Here is an 18,680-nt window from a genome sequence, read left to right on the forward strand (position 1 = left end):
TGGCTCGGTGTCAAATTTTTGTTTGATTACGCTCCTGTGAAGTGCCTTGGGGAGTTTTACTATGTTAAAGGCGCTATATAAATGCAAGTTGTTCTATTCCCACAGATCCCAACAGTGTTGCATTTTATTAATAACACCTCTCGAATTAAACTGACCAGTTCTAACTGGAGAGTTTCTGGCATGGTGTGAAAGCACTCTTGTAGTCCTGAGAAGAATAAGAATATGTTTTTAATGCAGGGTCTATAACTCTGCTGACCCTGAGGTGAAGGAGGTATCAAGCCTACGGAGTGAGTTATGGGATAAGGAAAGGAAACTAACGGATATTCGCCTGGAGGCTCTTAGCTCAGCTCACCAGCTGGAGCAATTACGAGAAGCCATGCATAATATGCAGGTATGTTTTCTATTGTGTATGGAAATAAAACTTGTATAATAGCAGAGAGTTTGCTTGCCAGCAAATGTTGTCTCATTGAGTCAATCTTAATGCATGTCTGGTTACTAAGCGCATTCAAAAGCGGCCAAAATTTGCTCCATAACTATTGTGACTTACAACAACAACAACAAAAACATATTGTGTGAGACCAATTAGCATTAAATAGTATTGTCAGGCCTGTCATTTTTAAGATGAAAGCTTCTAGCATTTGACTAACAGTTTGCCTTGCTGAAGGGCGCATGCATCTGACAACAGCAGTAACTCTGCTTGATGGGGGGTTAAGCACGTACCTGCTTTTGGCAAGACTTGAAGGACATGCTGATATTTTCTACACCAAGCATCTGTGAATATCTCAGCCGTCTTTAGTTTTCGAAAGCCTGTATCGCTTTGTTAATGTCATTATTCTAATTTCGCTTTTTCAAACTTATGCAACATTGACTGACTTATTTTCTTTGGATATGTCATAGCCTTTTTCATGCATTTGAAGTAATATCTTGAATGAAGCCTGTGTGCTGGAAATTGATTGTCTTTGTTTTGAAATCTTTGAAAGAAATGGCTTTGTGATATTCAAACTAAATTATTTGTAAAATTCTGATAGTAGCTTTACTCCCACATAGTTTTAATTCTCACTATTTCTGAAGAGTACTTCTGAAAATAATACTAAATTAAATTTTTTAATTGCTTATCAAATGATCATAGTTTGCACATGTTCCAGATGGTAATGCACTGTGCATTATTAGATGATAAATGTGGTTTTAAACATGTTTTTCTAGTGAATATGTCAGAAATAATTGCCAGATTGAGACACTGCCAGTAATGAGAAATTACAATATTTCTAAAGGAATATTCACGATAAGGTCCTATTTTTCCTTAAGTAATGTATGCAGTTAAAAAATAATAATTTATACAAACATGCCGCAAGGTATCCAGCCTCCCACCTTCAGCATATCCCGAAGGTTGGTTCACAGAAAAATCCATCTAAAACAATAACTGCATTCATCCCCACATCCAAAAGCTATTTTTAGACCTCTTATCTACCACACACAGCTTCTCAGCTGAGCGAACAGTTGGGCAGATGCATGCAGTCCCTTCCAAGTGATCACTGGGAGCATTGCAAGGGTGGCCAAGATCAGATTGCTCTCTGGTTTTTCTTTTCCTCCCTCCTATGAAGAAACACTTCTCCTTCATTCAGTGCCTGACAGTCCAGATGGAATCGAGAACTTGCTGTGCAGAGAATTATTTTCACAAAGTTACATCCAGTTTCTCTTGTACGTTATTACGCCGCTGGCCACACACTCAATGACATTTTGAAGTACAATTAAACTAATATAAAGAGCCATGGAGTTTCTTATTTTTACACAAAATAAGAATTAAGCTGAAATATGACAATCTCATTATACTGATTTTGCTGTAGCCATGAAATTTAGAATCTGACTAATGTGTAAAGCCTCTTTTTCTCTTGCTCTAATAATATGAGTAATATGCTTGAAACCAGAATCACTGCTTGTATTGGCTTTTTATTTTTCAAAGTTGTAACTGTGGCTGGGAATTTTCTGTTCCTGCCATTTTTCCTCTGTTATATTTTGTGAACCAAAATTTCAAAGGATTTATTTGCTGTTCAAGCAGAACATAACCGGTTCAGGACTGATCTTTATGTTCATAATTATGTGACCACAACTAAACAGCGTGATCAGAATAGCTAAGTGCGGTAGATTTTCATCTTTACCATTTGGGTGGTAACCTGGTGGAGCGGATTGCCTCCCCGTTACAAAACCCGCCTGATTTCCACTCCAATAATTTCAGTGGATTGAAAAGCAGGCAGGTTCTACAGTGGTCGGGGCGTTCTACTCTGTCAGATCACCGCCCAGGCAGCAAAGACGGTAAATCTACCCAGGTGGCTTTCTCAAAGATTGATGTAATCTTTCATTTGTGCAACATTTCATTACAAAATCCTCCATTACTTCATAACAGTTTTGAGCTTAGATTTTGTGAGATGATAGTGTAGATTTTTTTAAAATAATTTAACAGCATCTGAATACATTTTTTCTGTAAAATATGAGGCTGCACGTAGCCAACTGGATGTTTGTTGCAAACAAAGAATAATTTCTAATTAAAGTATTAAAAATATAAAAACCGTATCAAAATGATATTGGTAGAAACTTCAGTGATGTTGTCTGTTTTTGCTATGAATTAGATACTTTGCCTGTAATCACAAAATCAGAAGCAAAGGTGTTTATTAAATTACTGTTCTCTTTTTTTTGTAGGTGGAAATTGAAGCATTAAAACAGGAAAATGACCGTCTCAAAGCAGATACAGGTACTGGAGCTCCGCAGGCTGTAACTTTATCGTCAGCCACTTCCTCTCCTCGGCGATCATTAGGGCTCACCTTAGCACACTCATTCAGTCTAAGTCTTACAGATTCTGTTGACCAAGGTAATGATAAATACACTTTGTACTGCATTCTCATATGTTTGTCTTGAAAAGATTTTTGATACACAAAACAGAAAAGCCTCTGAAATCTACTGTCCTACAAGGGGAATTTGGTTGACTAGTATATTATTAAGATTGGCAGAACTAATTTCATATCAAGGTCTTCATCACATCTGGCATGTTATGTGAACTTAACTCGCAGAGCTGAAAGCTCTTTCCCCATCTCTCCCTCCTCCACAACCGGCAGTTGTTGTCCCCCTATCTCCTATTACTGTCACTTCTGCTTGGCCTCTCTTTTTATTTGGTCTCCCACTTAACTTACTCATGGTTAATCAGTCTGCATGAAATCTGACATCAGACACTGATGGGAACCTGATATGGTTCAAGTGCTCAATCACTTTACTTAACATTCAAGTCCCACAATTACCTGTTATTTGGGAATCTCAATATTTGCATAGCATCTTATCATATCTCAAAGTGCTTCATGCATTGAATTAATTTGAAGTGCAGTAATTGTTGCTATGCAGGCACATATGGGAGCTATTTAGGACTGAGATGGGGAGAAATTTCTTCACTCGGAGAGTGCGGAATCTTTGGAATTCTCTACCCCAGAGGGCTGTAGAGGCTCAGTCATTGAGTATATTCAAGACAGATCGATAGATTTTTGAATATTATGGGAATAGTGCAGGAAAGTGGAGATGAGGTAGAAGATCAGCCATGATCTTATTGAATGGCGGAGCAGACTCGAAGGGCCAAATGGCCTACTCCTGCTCCTATTTTTTATGTTATTATTCTGCACTTCTTTGAATAATGCAATGAAATGTATAAGGGAAGATTTTCCTAGGTCGAGACCCAGGTGCACGGGATCACCTGGACACAGCATATATCGGAACATTGAATTGGTCTGAGCACACACCTGTAAAGGAACCCACCAAATCCTCCATTTGAATTCATGGAGGAAAATTGGGTGAATTCCTTCACAGGCCTGTACACTGACCCACCCAATTCTCCAATATTGACTGCCTAGACGATCCTGTGTGTGGACCCTGGAAAATCTCCCCTTTTATGAATGTAGGAGGTATGATCAGTAAGTTCGCAGATGACACAAAAATTAGTGGAGTGGTAAATAGCGAGGAGGGAAGCCTCAGGCTACAGGACAATGGTTAGATGGGCAGAACAGTGGCAAATGGAATTTTAACCCTGAAAAGTGTGAGGTGATGCATTTTGGGAGGACGAACAAGGCAAGGGAATACACAATGAATGGTAGGACCCTAGGAAGGACAGAGGATCAGAGGGACCTTGGTGTGCATGTACATAGATCCCTGAAGGCAGCAGGACAGGTAGATATGGGATACTTACCTTCATTAGCCGAGGCATAGAATATAAGAGCAGGGAGGTTATGATGGAGCTGTACAAAATGCTGGTTAGGCCACAGCTGGAATACTGTGTGCAGTTCTGGTTGCCACACTATAGGAAGGATGTGATTGCATTGGAGAGGGTGCAGAGGAGATTCACCAGGATGTTGCCTGGGCTGGAGCGCTTCAGCTATGAAGAGAGACTGGACAGGCTGGGGTTGTTTTCTTTAGAGCAGAGAAGACTGAGGGGGGACCTGATTGAGGTGTACAAAATTATGCGGGGCATAGATAGGGTAGATAGAAAGGAACTTTTCCCCTTAGTAGAGGGGTCAATAACCAGGAGGCATAGTTTCAAGCTGAGGGGATATGAGGAAAAACTTTTTCACCCAGAGGGTGGTTGGAATCTGGAACTCACTGCCTGAAAGGGTGGTAGAGGCAGGAACCCTCACAACATTCAAGAAGCATTTAGATGAGCACTTGAAATGCCATAGCATACAAGGCTACGGACCAAGTGCTGGAAAATGGGATTAGAATAGAGAGGGCTTGATGGCCAGCATGGACACGATGGGCCGAAGGGCCTCCTTCTGTGTTGTATAACTCTATGGGCTGGATTTTGTCAATGGAGGTGACTTGGAGGCGGGACTGCTGCTTGTCGTGTCAATGTCCCGCCTCCATCCTCGCCTGACCATTCAGATGAATTTTCCCCTGATTGAGCTTGTTAAGCCTGCCCTGCGGGCTCAGCAAGCCAATTAGGGAAGAAGTCACTGACAGATCACGTCAATGTCAGATGTGCTATCTGTCAAGACTTCTTCAAAGAAGAAATTACAGCGTTTGACAGCTCTGTGAAGCTGTCAAACACTGACATTCTCTTGAATTTGATTCGTTTTTGTGGTGAGGACTAAAAAATCATTGTAAAAAAGTAAATTTCAGATGTCAGATGGATCGGAGGGTCCATCAAAAATTACCTGAAATTGACAAGGTGGATGTCTGCTCTCCCGACCCAGCACGGCTAAAGGTTACAGAAGTAAAAAAAAGTTAAGTGAACACTTTTTTAAACTTATCACTCACCTTGCATACTTACCACTCCACACTTGCACCCATCACTCACCTCTACACCTTACTTCCAGGTGCCTCCGACCGCCTCCGACCTCCTCCACATCTCCTCCAACCCGGCGGGATTCTCCGAGGTTGGGAAGCCTTCACCCGTGAAGGTAAAATGGCACTAATCCCCTTTTCTGCCCGTTAACTACCTGTTAACAGGCAGTTAAAAGGATTAAAAGCCTTTCCCGCATCCAGGAGACGGGACCCGAAGCTGCACATCCTCCCGCCTCCTGGCAAAAGGGCATGGGGGCGGGTTTGCCACCCGCCCCCAATTTCACGTGCTGTCCCGCCTCCATGCCCGCCTCCTCGGGGCTTGGAAAATCGAGCCCTATAACTCTACTGTCCACATGTAACAAGTGGATTTGGCTTCAGTTTAATGTTTCATCCACAGGGCATTTGTTATCTCAGTTGAAGAGAGAAAGAGGAGAAAGAAGTTGCATTCATATCGTTCTTTATCAAATCTCTCCGGATGGCCCAAAGTACTTCATACACAGAATTGATTTCTTTGAAGTGCATTTACTCTACCTGAAATGGCTGTAGATGCTGGGTCGCTGAGATAGATAGATTTTTGGACTCTAGGAATATCGGAGGATATGGGGATCGGGTGGGAAAGTGGACTTGAGGTCGAACATCAGCCATGATCTTATTGAATGGCGAAGAAGGCTTGAAGGGCCGTATGGCCTACTCCTGCACCAAATTCTTGTGTTCTTATGTTTACTGTTGCTATGTAGGAATTGTGTCATTTCACAACTTCTCAGTCACTAGAGGGAACAGCTACCATTACACCTGGCCCGATCTTGGCTGACTTTTTATGCTTCAATTCTGCTTCCTGTTGGTTGGCCAGTGAGATGCTAGGAATAGAGTAACCCACAATGCAGGTCTGTAGGTCCCGACTCGAAATTACTGTGTGTTGGTAGATGGCCTAAAAATGGAAAAATTCAAAGCAAACTACTTTTTTTTAGAGAGATATTTATAACAAAATTCTGCAGGGCTTCACTAACTCATAGTGGATTGCAGCCTGACTAAAGCTGTTATTACATTACCATTTTCACATTAATGCAAAGTGGTTTTGGTATGCATTAAGGTGAAAATGGCAGTATAACTGATGAGTCGGGTCACAATCTGACTCCCAGGTCCAATAAATCCAAGTGATTTGAGACCTCCTCTAGAAAGTTGCTTTGATACAGGTGGAGTATAATCCAGTCCAGTCATGTTTAAAAGTGTTCAGGATACTTGGGTCTCCTGACTAAAAATATTCAATACCAAATTAATGTAATGTTATTGGAAAGGGGACAATGGGCTGGATTTTACTTACCGAGATGAGTTGGGGGCAGAACTGCTGCCTTCCGGGTTCTAGTCCCGCCCCCAGCAACGTCCAACGTACAGATGCTATTTTCCCCTGATTGGCCTTGTTAAGCCTGCCCTGCGGCCTTGCTGGCCAATTAAGGGCAAGCCGGTGTCAGATGACTTCGGTTGATGATGCTTCATCTGCCGATTTTCTTAAAGGGACATGAAACATTTGTTTTTGACAGATGATTTGACAGTGTTTGACAGCATTGAGGTGCTGTCAAACACTGACAATCACTGTACAAACGTGAGCCCTTGCGCCCAGGCTCTCCAATGACACTCTCCTTAGGATAAAACAGATGTCAGCTGCAGGTGAGGGTACAGAAGCGATCTGTCACTTCTCCTAATGATGTGAGGCCACACAAACACTTCAAAGCTTGTCACCTACAGAAAAATCTAAACACATTAAAAATGACTTTCCCAACATATCCTTACATCTGATACTCACCAGTGTCCCATTGCATCTTTTACACCACTCCTGCAGCTGTCATCTATACACAAACATTACAACAGACCCACAGCAGGCCTCACTTACCCTGGCGGGGTTCCCCAATGTCTGAAAGCCTGCAGCAGAAGTCTCAAAATGGGAAAAAGCCCCTTAACTGCCTGTTAACTACCTGTTAACAGGCAGTTAAGTGGCTATATTCCTCTTCCTGCCACTAGGAATCGGGTCCCTGTGCAAATTGGGGACCCGACCCCCGGGAAGATTGGTTGGAGGCGGGTTGGGAGCTGGTTCAGGACCCGCTCCCATTCTTTTTGATTTTCCCAGCAGTCCTGCCTCCAACTCCGCCTCCTCAGGGCTGGTAAAATCCAGCCCAACGCTACCCATACTCTCATAGCATTAAAAATAGCCACCGGGTGGACTTGCACATGCTTGTGAAAAACTCCCTGTTGGGAGGCAGATCCAAGGAGCAGGCAAGCGCAGCCAATGATTAAACTCCGGCCTTGTCAGCTGCATCTTGCACTTGAGTTTTGCCACTCTCAGGTCAGTAGTGAATGACAATTACTAGAATAAAACAAATTTCAGATAGAGATGAATATTAAAAAAGTGTAAAATCAAACATAAGAAGGCAAAAAATAGAAGAGAAAGAAATGGTAATCAAAGGCAAAAGAACAAAATAAAATCGAAGAAAGCATAAAGGTATCAACATTGGAATACCTTGTACATATAAACATCAGGCTCAAACGAATCCCAGTAATGACAGAATCAGTCAGCAAGAGCAAAAACATTTTTAACGCTATCAATAATGTATATGCATACGTATATAAAAAGATTTTAGTTTAAACTTGAAATAAAAGGCTTTAGTATAAAATGTACACTGATAAATATTTGCAGTAAGGGTTAGATTTTTGTCTTTATTATTTGGATGCAAAGTATTACTTTGGTGGAGCACAGAGAGAAATACAGATGAACAGGATTGCACACCCACAACAGAGCCTGCCTGATATTCCTCCCAATTAAATGAATGGATGGAAGATTCTGCAGCCTCTGTTATAGCCATGCTATCCTCCCCAGCCGATTTTCCTCTTTGTGCTGATCCCAGGCTATGCTTTATGCTCAGGCAATAAAGACAAAAATCTGCTTCTAGGATTTAATTTGTATAAGCAATTCTGTCCCCCCCCCCTCAACCATTCAAATGTAAACTTGCTGAATGTTTAAGTGTTTGCTGTTAGGAATATGAAGGGTATAGCTAAGACATCTTAATTTATATGTGAATCACCTAATGTTACAAATGAAACCATTTGTTTTGGGGTTTTTGGATATGGAAACTCGCCTTTCTGTAAATGCTGATGCAGCAACATTTCATGGTATTGTTCTGGTTTTATGTATCAAAAATCATTTAGAGTGGACATTGATTTGTGCAACACTACAGAGCTCTTATCACACCCAGTAAAAGGTATGGGGCCTGAGTAACAGATTGGGATTAGGCAAGGTGGCTCATATGGAGAAAAGTACCAACACTTACTTGATGGAGCTCTGTGCTGTAACATTCTGTGACTCTATCTATAATCATAACCACAGTTGACGTGATTCTATATTTACTACAGTGCTAATAAATTGTGATCGATGCTTTGGTGCAAATGGATCGAGCACAGTCCAAAATAAGTATACAGGGTTGGTGAAAATTGGCATTTCTGCAAAATAGACAGGGCATTCCATTTAAATTTGGTGTGTTTCACTGCTATTTGTGGCACCAACTAAACCTCCTATTTTTAGTGGCGTGACAAATGCCTTTTACCGAGAACTCTGTAAAATGCTGGTTTTGATGGAGTGGTCACTATGTTGTTTTCTTTGTATGTTGTACTTTTATTTTTCTTTACACACACAATTCTATCTCATTAAATACATGTAAGGGATAACAGTGCAAAGCAAAATGGCCCAACATTTCCTGGTGCTGAGTAATGGAGCTGGTGACAATAGTATGTGTGTGTGGAAGTGAGTCTAAATTTGCATTTAGTTACAGAGGGAGTGAAATTATTTTCTTTGCTGATTTTAGCAAAAAAAGTAGATGTATGTATAATTCACTTTATTTACACATCTACTCCTTATAATTAAAATAGCAAAGAGAGGCATTTCACCTCCATTGTCGCACAATGCATTATAGAACAACAAATGCACACTTAAGCTTATTGTCAGTGTTTGTGTCAGCATAAATGAGAGAGAAAAGATTTGTCCCTGTCCTATTGCTCGTTGTGAACTTTTACTCCACAGTCTATGTCTGCTTCCTTGTGTTAGCAGTCCAGTAAAATTGTATTTTAACACTTAAAGTTATCTGAATTTTCAATATCAAATAAAACACAGCATAACATACCTAGTTATCTTAATTCATGATGGAGTGTGAATTTTTTATTAAGGCAACCAGTTATGGACAATTTCAGTCTAGTTTAAGAAATTAGTTTTTTCTGGTTTTAGTGACTGTTATCCTTCTATGGCAAGAATATCCCTACTTATGAATAAGATACATAATTGGTGTTGCATGAAAATTATGGTACAGATATGGTCCCATTAGTTAAATTCAGGTTTGTGGTAATATTTTTTTCTGTTTCTGATTCAGATGTATCCCCAATGGATGGGGTGACCAGTTCCTCCCTGAAGGAAGAAAGAAATGTTAGAATTGTGGTCCTTCTGACTGAAGAGCAGATTTGTAATGAAGTAAGATGCATATTAATATAGACATAATTTGGAATCTCCAATATAATGACCATGAATAGCTGAATCATACAGACAGGATGATCTTTGGTTATGATCCCTAGTCCTGTGCTGAAGTAGCTGAATGCATTACAGGTGGCAGTGAGAGCACTACTGTTGACTCTGTACTCTTGTGTTAAGGAGGGGAAAATCAGCTAATGTTCCTGCTCCCAATTGCTATCCGCAAGTGCACACGTGCTGATGTCCGATGAGGGCAGAATCCGGCTCAGCTGTCGTGACGTGACCCTTGTGCCCAAATAGTTTTCCAATACTCGCCACGTATCAGAAAATCGCCGTGGCAATATTTCCATGCATGCTGGTGCTGGGCGAAGATTTGGGAAAAATTACCCTACGGTCTTCGCCCCTGCATGAAGTATTGCCACTTGGGTAGTGTAGGGTGACCAGCATCTGGGGAACTGTACCCCAGTTAATACCTTCAGAGAACAATGGGGATATGGGGAAAATATTGGCAGAAAAAGAAAGGAATGGACAAAAAAAATCATTGCCCCATGTTTCAATTTGTATGTGTTATTTAAAGCAGAACCTTGATTATCCATTCTTCTGTATTCTCCATTTTCCACAAGGATTTTGATGTATGATGGGAGATCAATGGCAATTAGGGGTAGCAGAATGTTTTTATTTTTTTCTGACTATGGTCCTTTTGCCAGCAAGATTAGCTGGCATTACAGTAGCTGAACGGTAGGCTGATCTGATCTGATCAGCTCATAACTTTCCCACCACACCTGACCACAGATTCAAGATAGCTGGAAAAAGAGCTCCCTGACAGGAACTACTGTCCCTCCAGCTACAGAAATGACAGCAATGTGTAATATGCACTCACCTGCAGTGATCCCACCAGCTGTCTCTGCATCACTGGTCTTAAAAGTGCTTGCAGTGCAGGGCTTATCTATTTAATGCCTTTAGTGCTCACCTCTTTAGGTGGGAGGAGGTGGTTGGCATCTCTTGGGTCTCTGGCGGAGTCAGTAGCTGCAGTTGGAGGCAAGTACATAGAGAAGCCAGTAGATCAGCTGATTGATTAGCTGTTACAGCAGGAGCTAAATTTGCTGGCAGGAGTAATGGAGATGAGCGCTGCTAGAGAAGATGAAGAAGGGACCAAGGGGAGAGACAGAGTAAACCACATTTATACAACCCGTCCTCATAATTTAATCCTTTTAAGCCCTGATATAATTCTGGCGAATCTACACTGTAATGCCAAAATATCCTTCCTGGGGTGCTGTGCCCAAAACTGAACAAGTACTCCACATGGGGTCTGAGCAAAGCTCTGTACAGCAGAAGCATAGCTTCCTCCTCTTTGCATTACAGCCCCATGAGATAACGGCCAACATTCCATTATCCTTTCTGATTAATTTTTGTACCGGCGCACTAACTTTTAGTGATTTGAGTATATGGACACCCAAATCCCTTTGCTCCTCCATAGATCTTAATTTCTCATTATTAAGAAAATATTTTGATTTGCCTTGTTTGGACCTACCCTTGTATCATTTTCACACTGGGCTAGTCACACTAAAATAGAAAATTGAATTGGGTGAAAGCAACACACAAGCTTTTTTTTCAACTAATCTCAAGAGGCCTTATTACAGTTTTGCTTCATTGCAATGAAAAGTGAAAGGTGAAACAGCGTGACACAGTTTCACCAGAATAAAACTATTAAGAACTTCTTGAACAAGTTACGCAGTTGACAGTCCTCATGTGAGATTATTACAAAGTAAGACTATGGCCGGAAATTTCCTGTTGCTGTGTGCGGGTTTGGAGGCGGGTCGGCTGTGAAAATTTCAGAAATAGGCAGCGCGTTGGGAACCTGCCGTTATCCTTCTTCCTCGCACCTTTAACTCGGGTGCTTTTTCCAGCGCACCACAGACCCAATCGGCAGAGGCGGGCGGCCTAATTCAACTCATTAACTGCTTGTTATCAGACCCTTAAGAGGGTTTTTAACTGCAGCTTCTGAATTTAACGGCATGAACACAGGAAGCACGCAGCTCGGGAACCTCGCCTGTGAAGGGGAGGCGGAAGCTCAGTGGCCATTGTGCGAATGCGTTAATTGACAGCTGGGAAGATCAGATAAATAGACACACCCTACACCTTAAGAAAAGGCTGTTGCTGACTCCATTTTATGTACAGATTTAGGTTTCTGGAGTTTGCAGGTCATTTCTCTAACCTCAGAAGCCACTCTCAGCACATTGCTAGTCAGTATTAGAACATTGAGGGATCGGCCCTCTAATCACTACTTGACCTGCCATCTACAACATCAGCATGGGTGCCGCTTACACTGCCTCAACTTGGTCCTCGGAATCGGACCAAGATGAGCACCACCACCAACAACACCAGCTACAGCAGCAGCAACCACAACAGCAGCCTTCTCCTCAATGACACAACCTGATGCTCCACAAGAGAGAGGGGGTCAGCAGAGGGCTGTGTAGTGTATGTAACCTGTACTACCTTAAGAGGATACCTTAAGGGATGGACTACTTTTCAATGGCTCCTGTACATTGTAGTACCGGTGGTGACCACACCGGTATATAAACCCTGTGGAGCAAAGTGTACCTCAGTTCCGCCCTGACCCTCAATCACTAAAGACCTGTTTACTTACTTCTGTAGTCTGTGTCCTGTTATTCAGTATAACTGCACTTGTAGACACAGACTCAACAGTGGCGACGAGTCTGATCTTACCTAGCGGCAGTTTTGCATCCAAGGAAGCTTCGTCCTCAGAAACGGGCGTCGAAAAAGGGCATCCGCCCTCAACATCCTGCTGAGCACTGCATCGCACGGGAGGCCATCGGGAACCCGGGTTGGGTTCTGGCCACGAAGTCAAACATCAGTGAACATCCCTTCTACGACAGCGGCGGGTAAGCCCGATCGAGCGGCACGGGGGGGAAGTCGGCTGAGTTGTCAGTGGGAGAAGGGGAGGGAAAACGACGAAAAGGGCAGAGAACACAACCGCAGCCGGTGTCAGGGGCCGGACTGCAATCGGGGCAGAGACGCGCAGCAGCCAGAAAAGCGTTTATGACCACAAGGACCGCGGGAGCGGCGGGGCAACAAGAGCAGCAGTGCAAGGAAAATAAAGGACCGCTGGGAGGCGTGGACGGCAACAGCGCGGGAATCGCCATCTTGAGTCGGCGGGGGAAGAAGACAAGCGCGAGAAAAGCCGCCATCTTAAATTAAAAAAATAAAATAAAATAAAAAGTCATCATATTAAATAATATCCGAAGGGAAAGGAGAAACTCAGCAAGGATGCCAAAAACGGGCAACATCACTGCTTTTGATAACGATGTGGAAGATTGGGCCACTTATGTGGAACGCATTGAAGTTTACTGTACAACGAATGATGTACCGGATGATAAGAAAGTACTAACCCTATTAAACTCGAAGGGTGCGAAGACGTACGGGTTATTAAGGAACCTGGTAACCCCAGACAAACCGGTAGGGAAGAGTTTCGCGGATATTGTTATTATCCTGCAAGAGCATTTAAACCCCACACCGCTGCTGATAGCGGAACGATTTAAATTCTACAAAAGAATTCAACTTAAAGAAGAAAGCAACGCTGAATTCCTAACAGAACTGCGCAAGTTATCAAAGTACTGCCAGTTCGGAACAGGACTAGCAGACGCACTGAGAGATAAGTTTGTGTGTGGGCTCCTAAGAGAAGGAACCCAGAAGCGACTGCTGGAGGAAAAGGATCTTACGCTGGACAAAGCTTTCAGCATTGCAGCATCCCACGAGGCAGCAACACGGGGCGCTGCAGAGATACAGCAAAGGCCACTGGAATTCAGCACCAATGAAATGGCATTGGGCGCAGTAAAGTGCTATCGTTGCGGAAGGACAACGCATGACCAGAACCAGTGCTGGTTCAAAGACAAAGAATGCAGGCAATGTGGCAAACTTGGTCACATAGCGAGAGTATGCCGGTCAGGAAAGAAGACCAGCAGCAAAAAGTCACCGCAGGAGCAGTACAAAAAAGTACACAAGGTGACAGAGAACAGTTCGGATGAACAGAAGACGGATTCAGACTCCAGCAGTAAGGAACTGGGTTGTCTGAAAATACATAATGTGGGAAACACAGCAGACCACCAAACTATCTGGGTCATGCTACGGATAGCAGGAGTTCAAGTGAAGATGGAATTGGACACAGGGTCGGCATTAACGGTCATGAATAAGCAAGATTACAAAAGGTTATTCTCGCACATTCCCCTGAGGGATACGGAGATTGTATTGAAAACATACACGGGGCAAATAGTATACCCCAAAGGAAAGATAAAAGTAAATGTGGTCTACATTGGTAAAGAAAGTCAGAAAATGGACTTGTATGTGTTACCTGATGGAGGTCCGCCACTACTGGGATGGGAATGGATCCGGAGAATAAATTTGGACTGGCATTCCATACAAGCACTGACTGTGGATGCCTGTAAGGAGGATGACGTCAAACCTAAACGACTGTCCAAAATCTTAGACGGTGCTAAGGAGGTGTTCCAACAGGGACTTGGAACACTGAAAGGAATTACGGCAACCATCAAGGTTGAAGAACATGCAAACCCAAAATTTTTCAAAGCCAGACTGGTGCCCTATGCGATACGACCTGCTGTGGAAGCAGAGCTGGATGGGCTAGAATGTTCAGGGGTACTGTCCAAGGTGGACTGGAGCGAATGGGCTACACCCATTGTTCCTGTCATGAAGCGTTCGTTGAGCAACAAGCCGGGGGAACCTGGGAAGGTTTGCATCTGTGGCGATTTCAAGATCACTGTTAATCCAGTTCTTCACATGGTGCAATATCCGCTTCCGCGGATTGAAGATATCTTCGCTTCACTGTCGGGCGGGAAGCACTTCACCAAGGTAGACCTGGCGCAGGCGTACCTACAGATGGAAGTTGATGAAGCGTCACGACAGTATCTCACGATCAACACACATAAGGGCTTGTATCGGTATAATAGGCTGGTTTTTGGAGTGGCATTGGCTCCAGCGATTTGGCAAAGGGCCATGGAGCAGGTATTGCAGGGAATCCCAGGCACACAGTGCTACCTGGATGCCATCCTGATTACAGGAGATAACGATAATGATCACCTCGCGAATTTGGAGCAGGTGCTCATCAGATTGAAAGAATATGGGCTAAGAGTTAATCGCCAGAAATGCGAGTTCTTTCAAAAGCGAATCTCGTACTGCAGCCACGTCATTGACAAGGAGGGGCTCCATAAGTCACCTGACAAGATCGAAGCTGTTGTCAAAGCTCCAGCACCGGAAAATGTATCCCAGTTGAGGTCGTTCCTCGGGTTGGTTAACTATTACCACAAGTTTCTTCCAAATTTATCCACGGTGTTACACCCGCTAAACACTCTTTTGCAAACGGGAATACCATGGAAGTGGAGCGATGATTGTAAGCGGGCTTTTCGAAAGAGCAAGGCACTGATCACCTCTAAGGAAGTGTTGGCTCACTTTAACCCAACGCTGCCTATTCGCTTAGCTTGTGATGCTTCTCCATATGGTATCGGGGCAGTGCTCTCACATAAGTTTCCAGATGGCTCGGAAAGGCCAGTCGCTTTCGCATCCAGATCATTGACCTCCGCTGAGCGCAACTATGCTCAGATAGATAGGGAGGCTCTCAGCCTAGTGTGGGGAGTTAAGAAATTTAACCATTACCTGCAAGGCCAAAAGTTTATGCTGCTGACAGATCACCAGACGTTGGTTTCCATTTTCAACCCTAAGACGGGTGTTCCGGTAATGACGGCGCAGCGGCTTCAGAGATGGTCCCTTTTCCTAGGGGCACATCAATATGATATTGAATTCAAAGGTACAAAGCAACATGGAAATGCTGATGGGCTGTCGCGCCTGCCACTACCTACAGCGGAAGAGGCACCGGCAGTTGACCCTGTTGAGATATTTCACTCGACCATCATCGAATGCTTACCAGTCACCAATGCGGGTATTGAGAGAGAGAGAGACCCGAAATGACCCGACACTGTCTCGGGTCTACGACTTGACAGTGAAGGGATGGCCAGCACATGGCGATCCACTGTTACCAGCATTCTCAGCCAGACGAGAACAGCTGTCCGTATGTCAAGGAACATTGATGTATGGAACAAGGGTGATTATTCCTCCTAAATTAAGGGAGAGAGTTCTTAAAGAATTGCACGAAGGTCATTTGGGGGGAGTCAAGATGAAAAGCCTTGCTAGGGCTTATGTGTGGTGGCCAGGTATCAACAAACAAATAGAGGATCTGACTAAAAGCTGCTCAGGGTGCCAAAAAGTTCAGAACGCACCTCCAATTGCACCGCTGCATCCGTGGGAATGGCCTTCAGCCCCATGGCAACGTGTGCATATCGACTTTGCAGGTCCATTCATGGATTCCATGTTTTTGATAGCAGTAGACGCACATTCTGAATGGCCAGAAGTGATTAAGATGTCGACCACTACCTCTGAGAAGACGATTGCAATTCTAAGAACCATATTTGCAAGGAATGGATTGCCGGAGCAAATATGTTCAGACAACAGACCACAGTTCGTGTCAGAAGAATTCCAGAAATTCATGAAAAAGAATGGGGTGAAACACTATACATCTGCCCCATATCATCCGGCTACAAATGGGTTGGCCGAGAGATTTGTACAAACGTTCAAAAAGGCGATAAAGGCCATGAGCGAAGATCATATTCCACTACAACACAAGGTGGACAATTTCCTAATGGCGTATCGAAACGCCACACATGCAGTGACAAATCAAAGCCCTGCCATAATGTTCTATAACAGAAGGTTGCGGTCCCGGTTGGATTTGTTAAAACCCAATGTGCGACGGGAAGTCGAAAACAAGCAATTCCAGCATGTAAATAAAAAGGCCACCCGTAGTTTTGATATAGGACAACCAGTGTTGGCCAGGGACTATAGGGATGATAAATGGCAACCTGGGACAATTTGTGCACAACAGGGACCCTTGATGTACACGGTAGACGTTGGAGAGAACGTAATACGACGTCATGCTGACCAACTTGTGGAATCGAGAACAAGGGTCGACCCCATGTCTATGGCAGAGACACCAGTTGAAGAACTTATTGAGCCTGTAGCATCTACCTCAGACTCGAACGTATTGGATGATGTTGAATCCATAGGAGATCAAGTGGATGAGTCACCCCAGCAACGGGAACCAGAGATCCCTGAAAGGCGTTATCCGGGCCGGATCAGGAGGCCTCCTCAGAGACTGAATCTTTGAACAGTTATTGTGTGTAAATTGTATATATGTTATCCATGTAGTGTATTAATTGGGGGTGTCCACTGTTAAGCTAAAAGGGGAGGAATTGTAGTGTATGTAACCTGTACTACCTTAAGAGGATACCTTAAGGGATGGACTACTTTTCAATGGCTCCTGTACATTGTAGTACCGGTGGTGACCACACCGGTATATAAACCCTGCGGAGCAAAGTGTACCTCAGTTCCGCCCTGACCCTCAATCACTAAAGACCTGTTTACTTACTTCTGTAGTCTGTGTCCTGTTATTCAGTATAACTGCACTTGTAGACACAGACTCAACAGGCTGCACCACACCAGAGGCGATACCCCTAACACAGGGTATACAGGCAGAGGATGAGCTTCCTCAACATGGCTGAACAGCAGTGCCAAAGGAGGCTCAGGCTATTGTGTCGGGTCGTCGCAGACATTTGTAGCTTGCTGAAACAAGACCTGCTGCCCAGAGGTCCTGGTGGACACTCCTTACCAGTGGCTGTCAAAGTCACCGCCCTCAACTTCTTCGCCTCTGGTTCCTTCCAGGGATCTGTAGCAGACATTTGCGGGATCTCGCAGTTGGCCACCCACAGATGCATCACCCAGGTGACTGATTCCATGTTCCACAAGTCAGACAAGTATATCAACTTTGCCACTGATGAGGCCAGCGTTACTGAGCGGGCTCTTGGCATTGCTGCTCTGGCTGGCTTCCCACCGGTGCAGGGCATCATCGACTGCACACATGTGACCATGAAGGCACCCCATCATCAACCAGGAGTGTTTGTACTGCAAAGGCTTCCACTCCCTCAACTTGCAGCTTGTCTGCAACCATAAAAAGATGATTATGCATGTGCACGCCAGCTGTCATAACTCTTTCATGCTGCACCAGTTTACCCTCCCTCAGCTCTTCGCACCTCCAAACAGACTTACCAGCTGGTTGCTTGGAGACCAGGGCTATCCACTGAAGCCCTGGCTTATGACACCCGAGGAGGCCAAGTACTGAGGCCGAGGAGCATTATAATGAGAGCCACATCTCCACCAGATGTGTTGTAGAACAAGCAATAGGCATGCTGAAGATGCGTTTCAGATGCCTTGACAGATCTGGAGGAGCCCTTCAGTACGCACCAGTCAGGGTCTCCAGAATCATTGTCGTCTGCTACGCCCTGCACAACATAGCACAGCAGCGAGGATTGGAGCTGCAAGAGGAGCATGGCACAGAGCACACAGCCTCTTCAGAGGAGGAGGATGAGCAGGTGGAAGACGAGAAGGAGGAACCTGAGATACAGATGGCACCAGCAGCGGCGCATATTCCTGCCCAGGATGGCCTCATCATGACCAGATTTACTTAACTTGTTCCAATGCAGCCACATGCCTGCCACATGCTCTACTAAGTTTCCCCTCCCCCCCGCCCCCCCCAACAACACCATAAAGCATCCCTACAATGACCAAGCCATTCCTCTCACCCAAAGCCCCAGTGCTTGACATTAAATAATGTGTCATCGTTCACTCTAAGATACAAAGCCACTTCCAAGGTTGGAGGCAAAAATGGACAAGACCTGAAAGTCGTGCAAAAAAAAAAGCATTTATCTGTGCAATCAAAACAACTGAAATT

At 44.0% G+C, this 18,680-nt stretch overlaps 1 protein-coding gene across 8 annotated transcripts in view; it reads left to right on the plus strand.

Moving 5' to 3' along the window:
• Positions 1–18,680, plus strand: part of LOC147105264 (neuron navigator 1-like) — a 632,986-nt gene that overhangs the window by 551,155 nt on the left and 63,151 nt on the right. For all 8 annotated transcript variants that reach the window (XR_015081721.1, XM_086011440.1, XM_086011441.1 and 5 more), the window contains 3 exons: positions 238–391; positions 2,695–2,746; positions 9,720–9,817. Coding sequence is in view for 7 of the 8 variants with exons in the window: in XM_086011440.1 (XP_085867566.1) it covers positions 238–391; positions 2,695–2,746; positions 9,720–9,817 (304 nt within the window). In the remaining variant the exon portion in view is untranslated. The remainder of the gene's footprint in view (positions 1–237; positions 392–2,694; positions 2,747–9,719; positions 9,818–18,680) is intronic.

This window comes from Somniosus microcephalus, chromosome 18, assembly GCF_052327205.1.
Source record: "Somniosus microcephalus isolate GS21.2 chromosome 18, FLI_Smic_1.0, whole genome shotgun sequence".
NCBI lineage: Eukaryota > Metazoa > Chordata > Chondrichthyes > Squaliformes > Somniosidae > Somniosus > Somniosus microcephalus.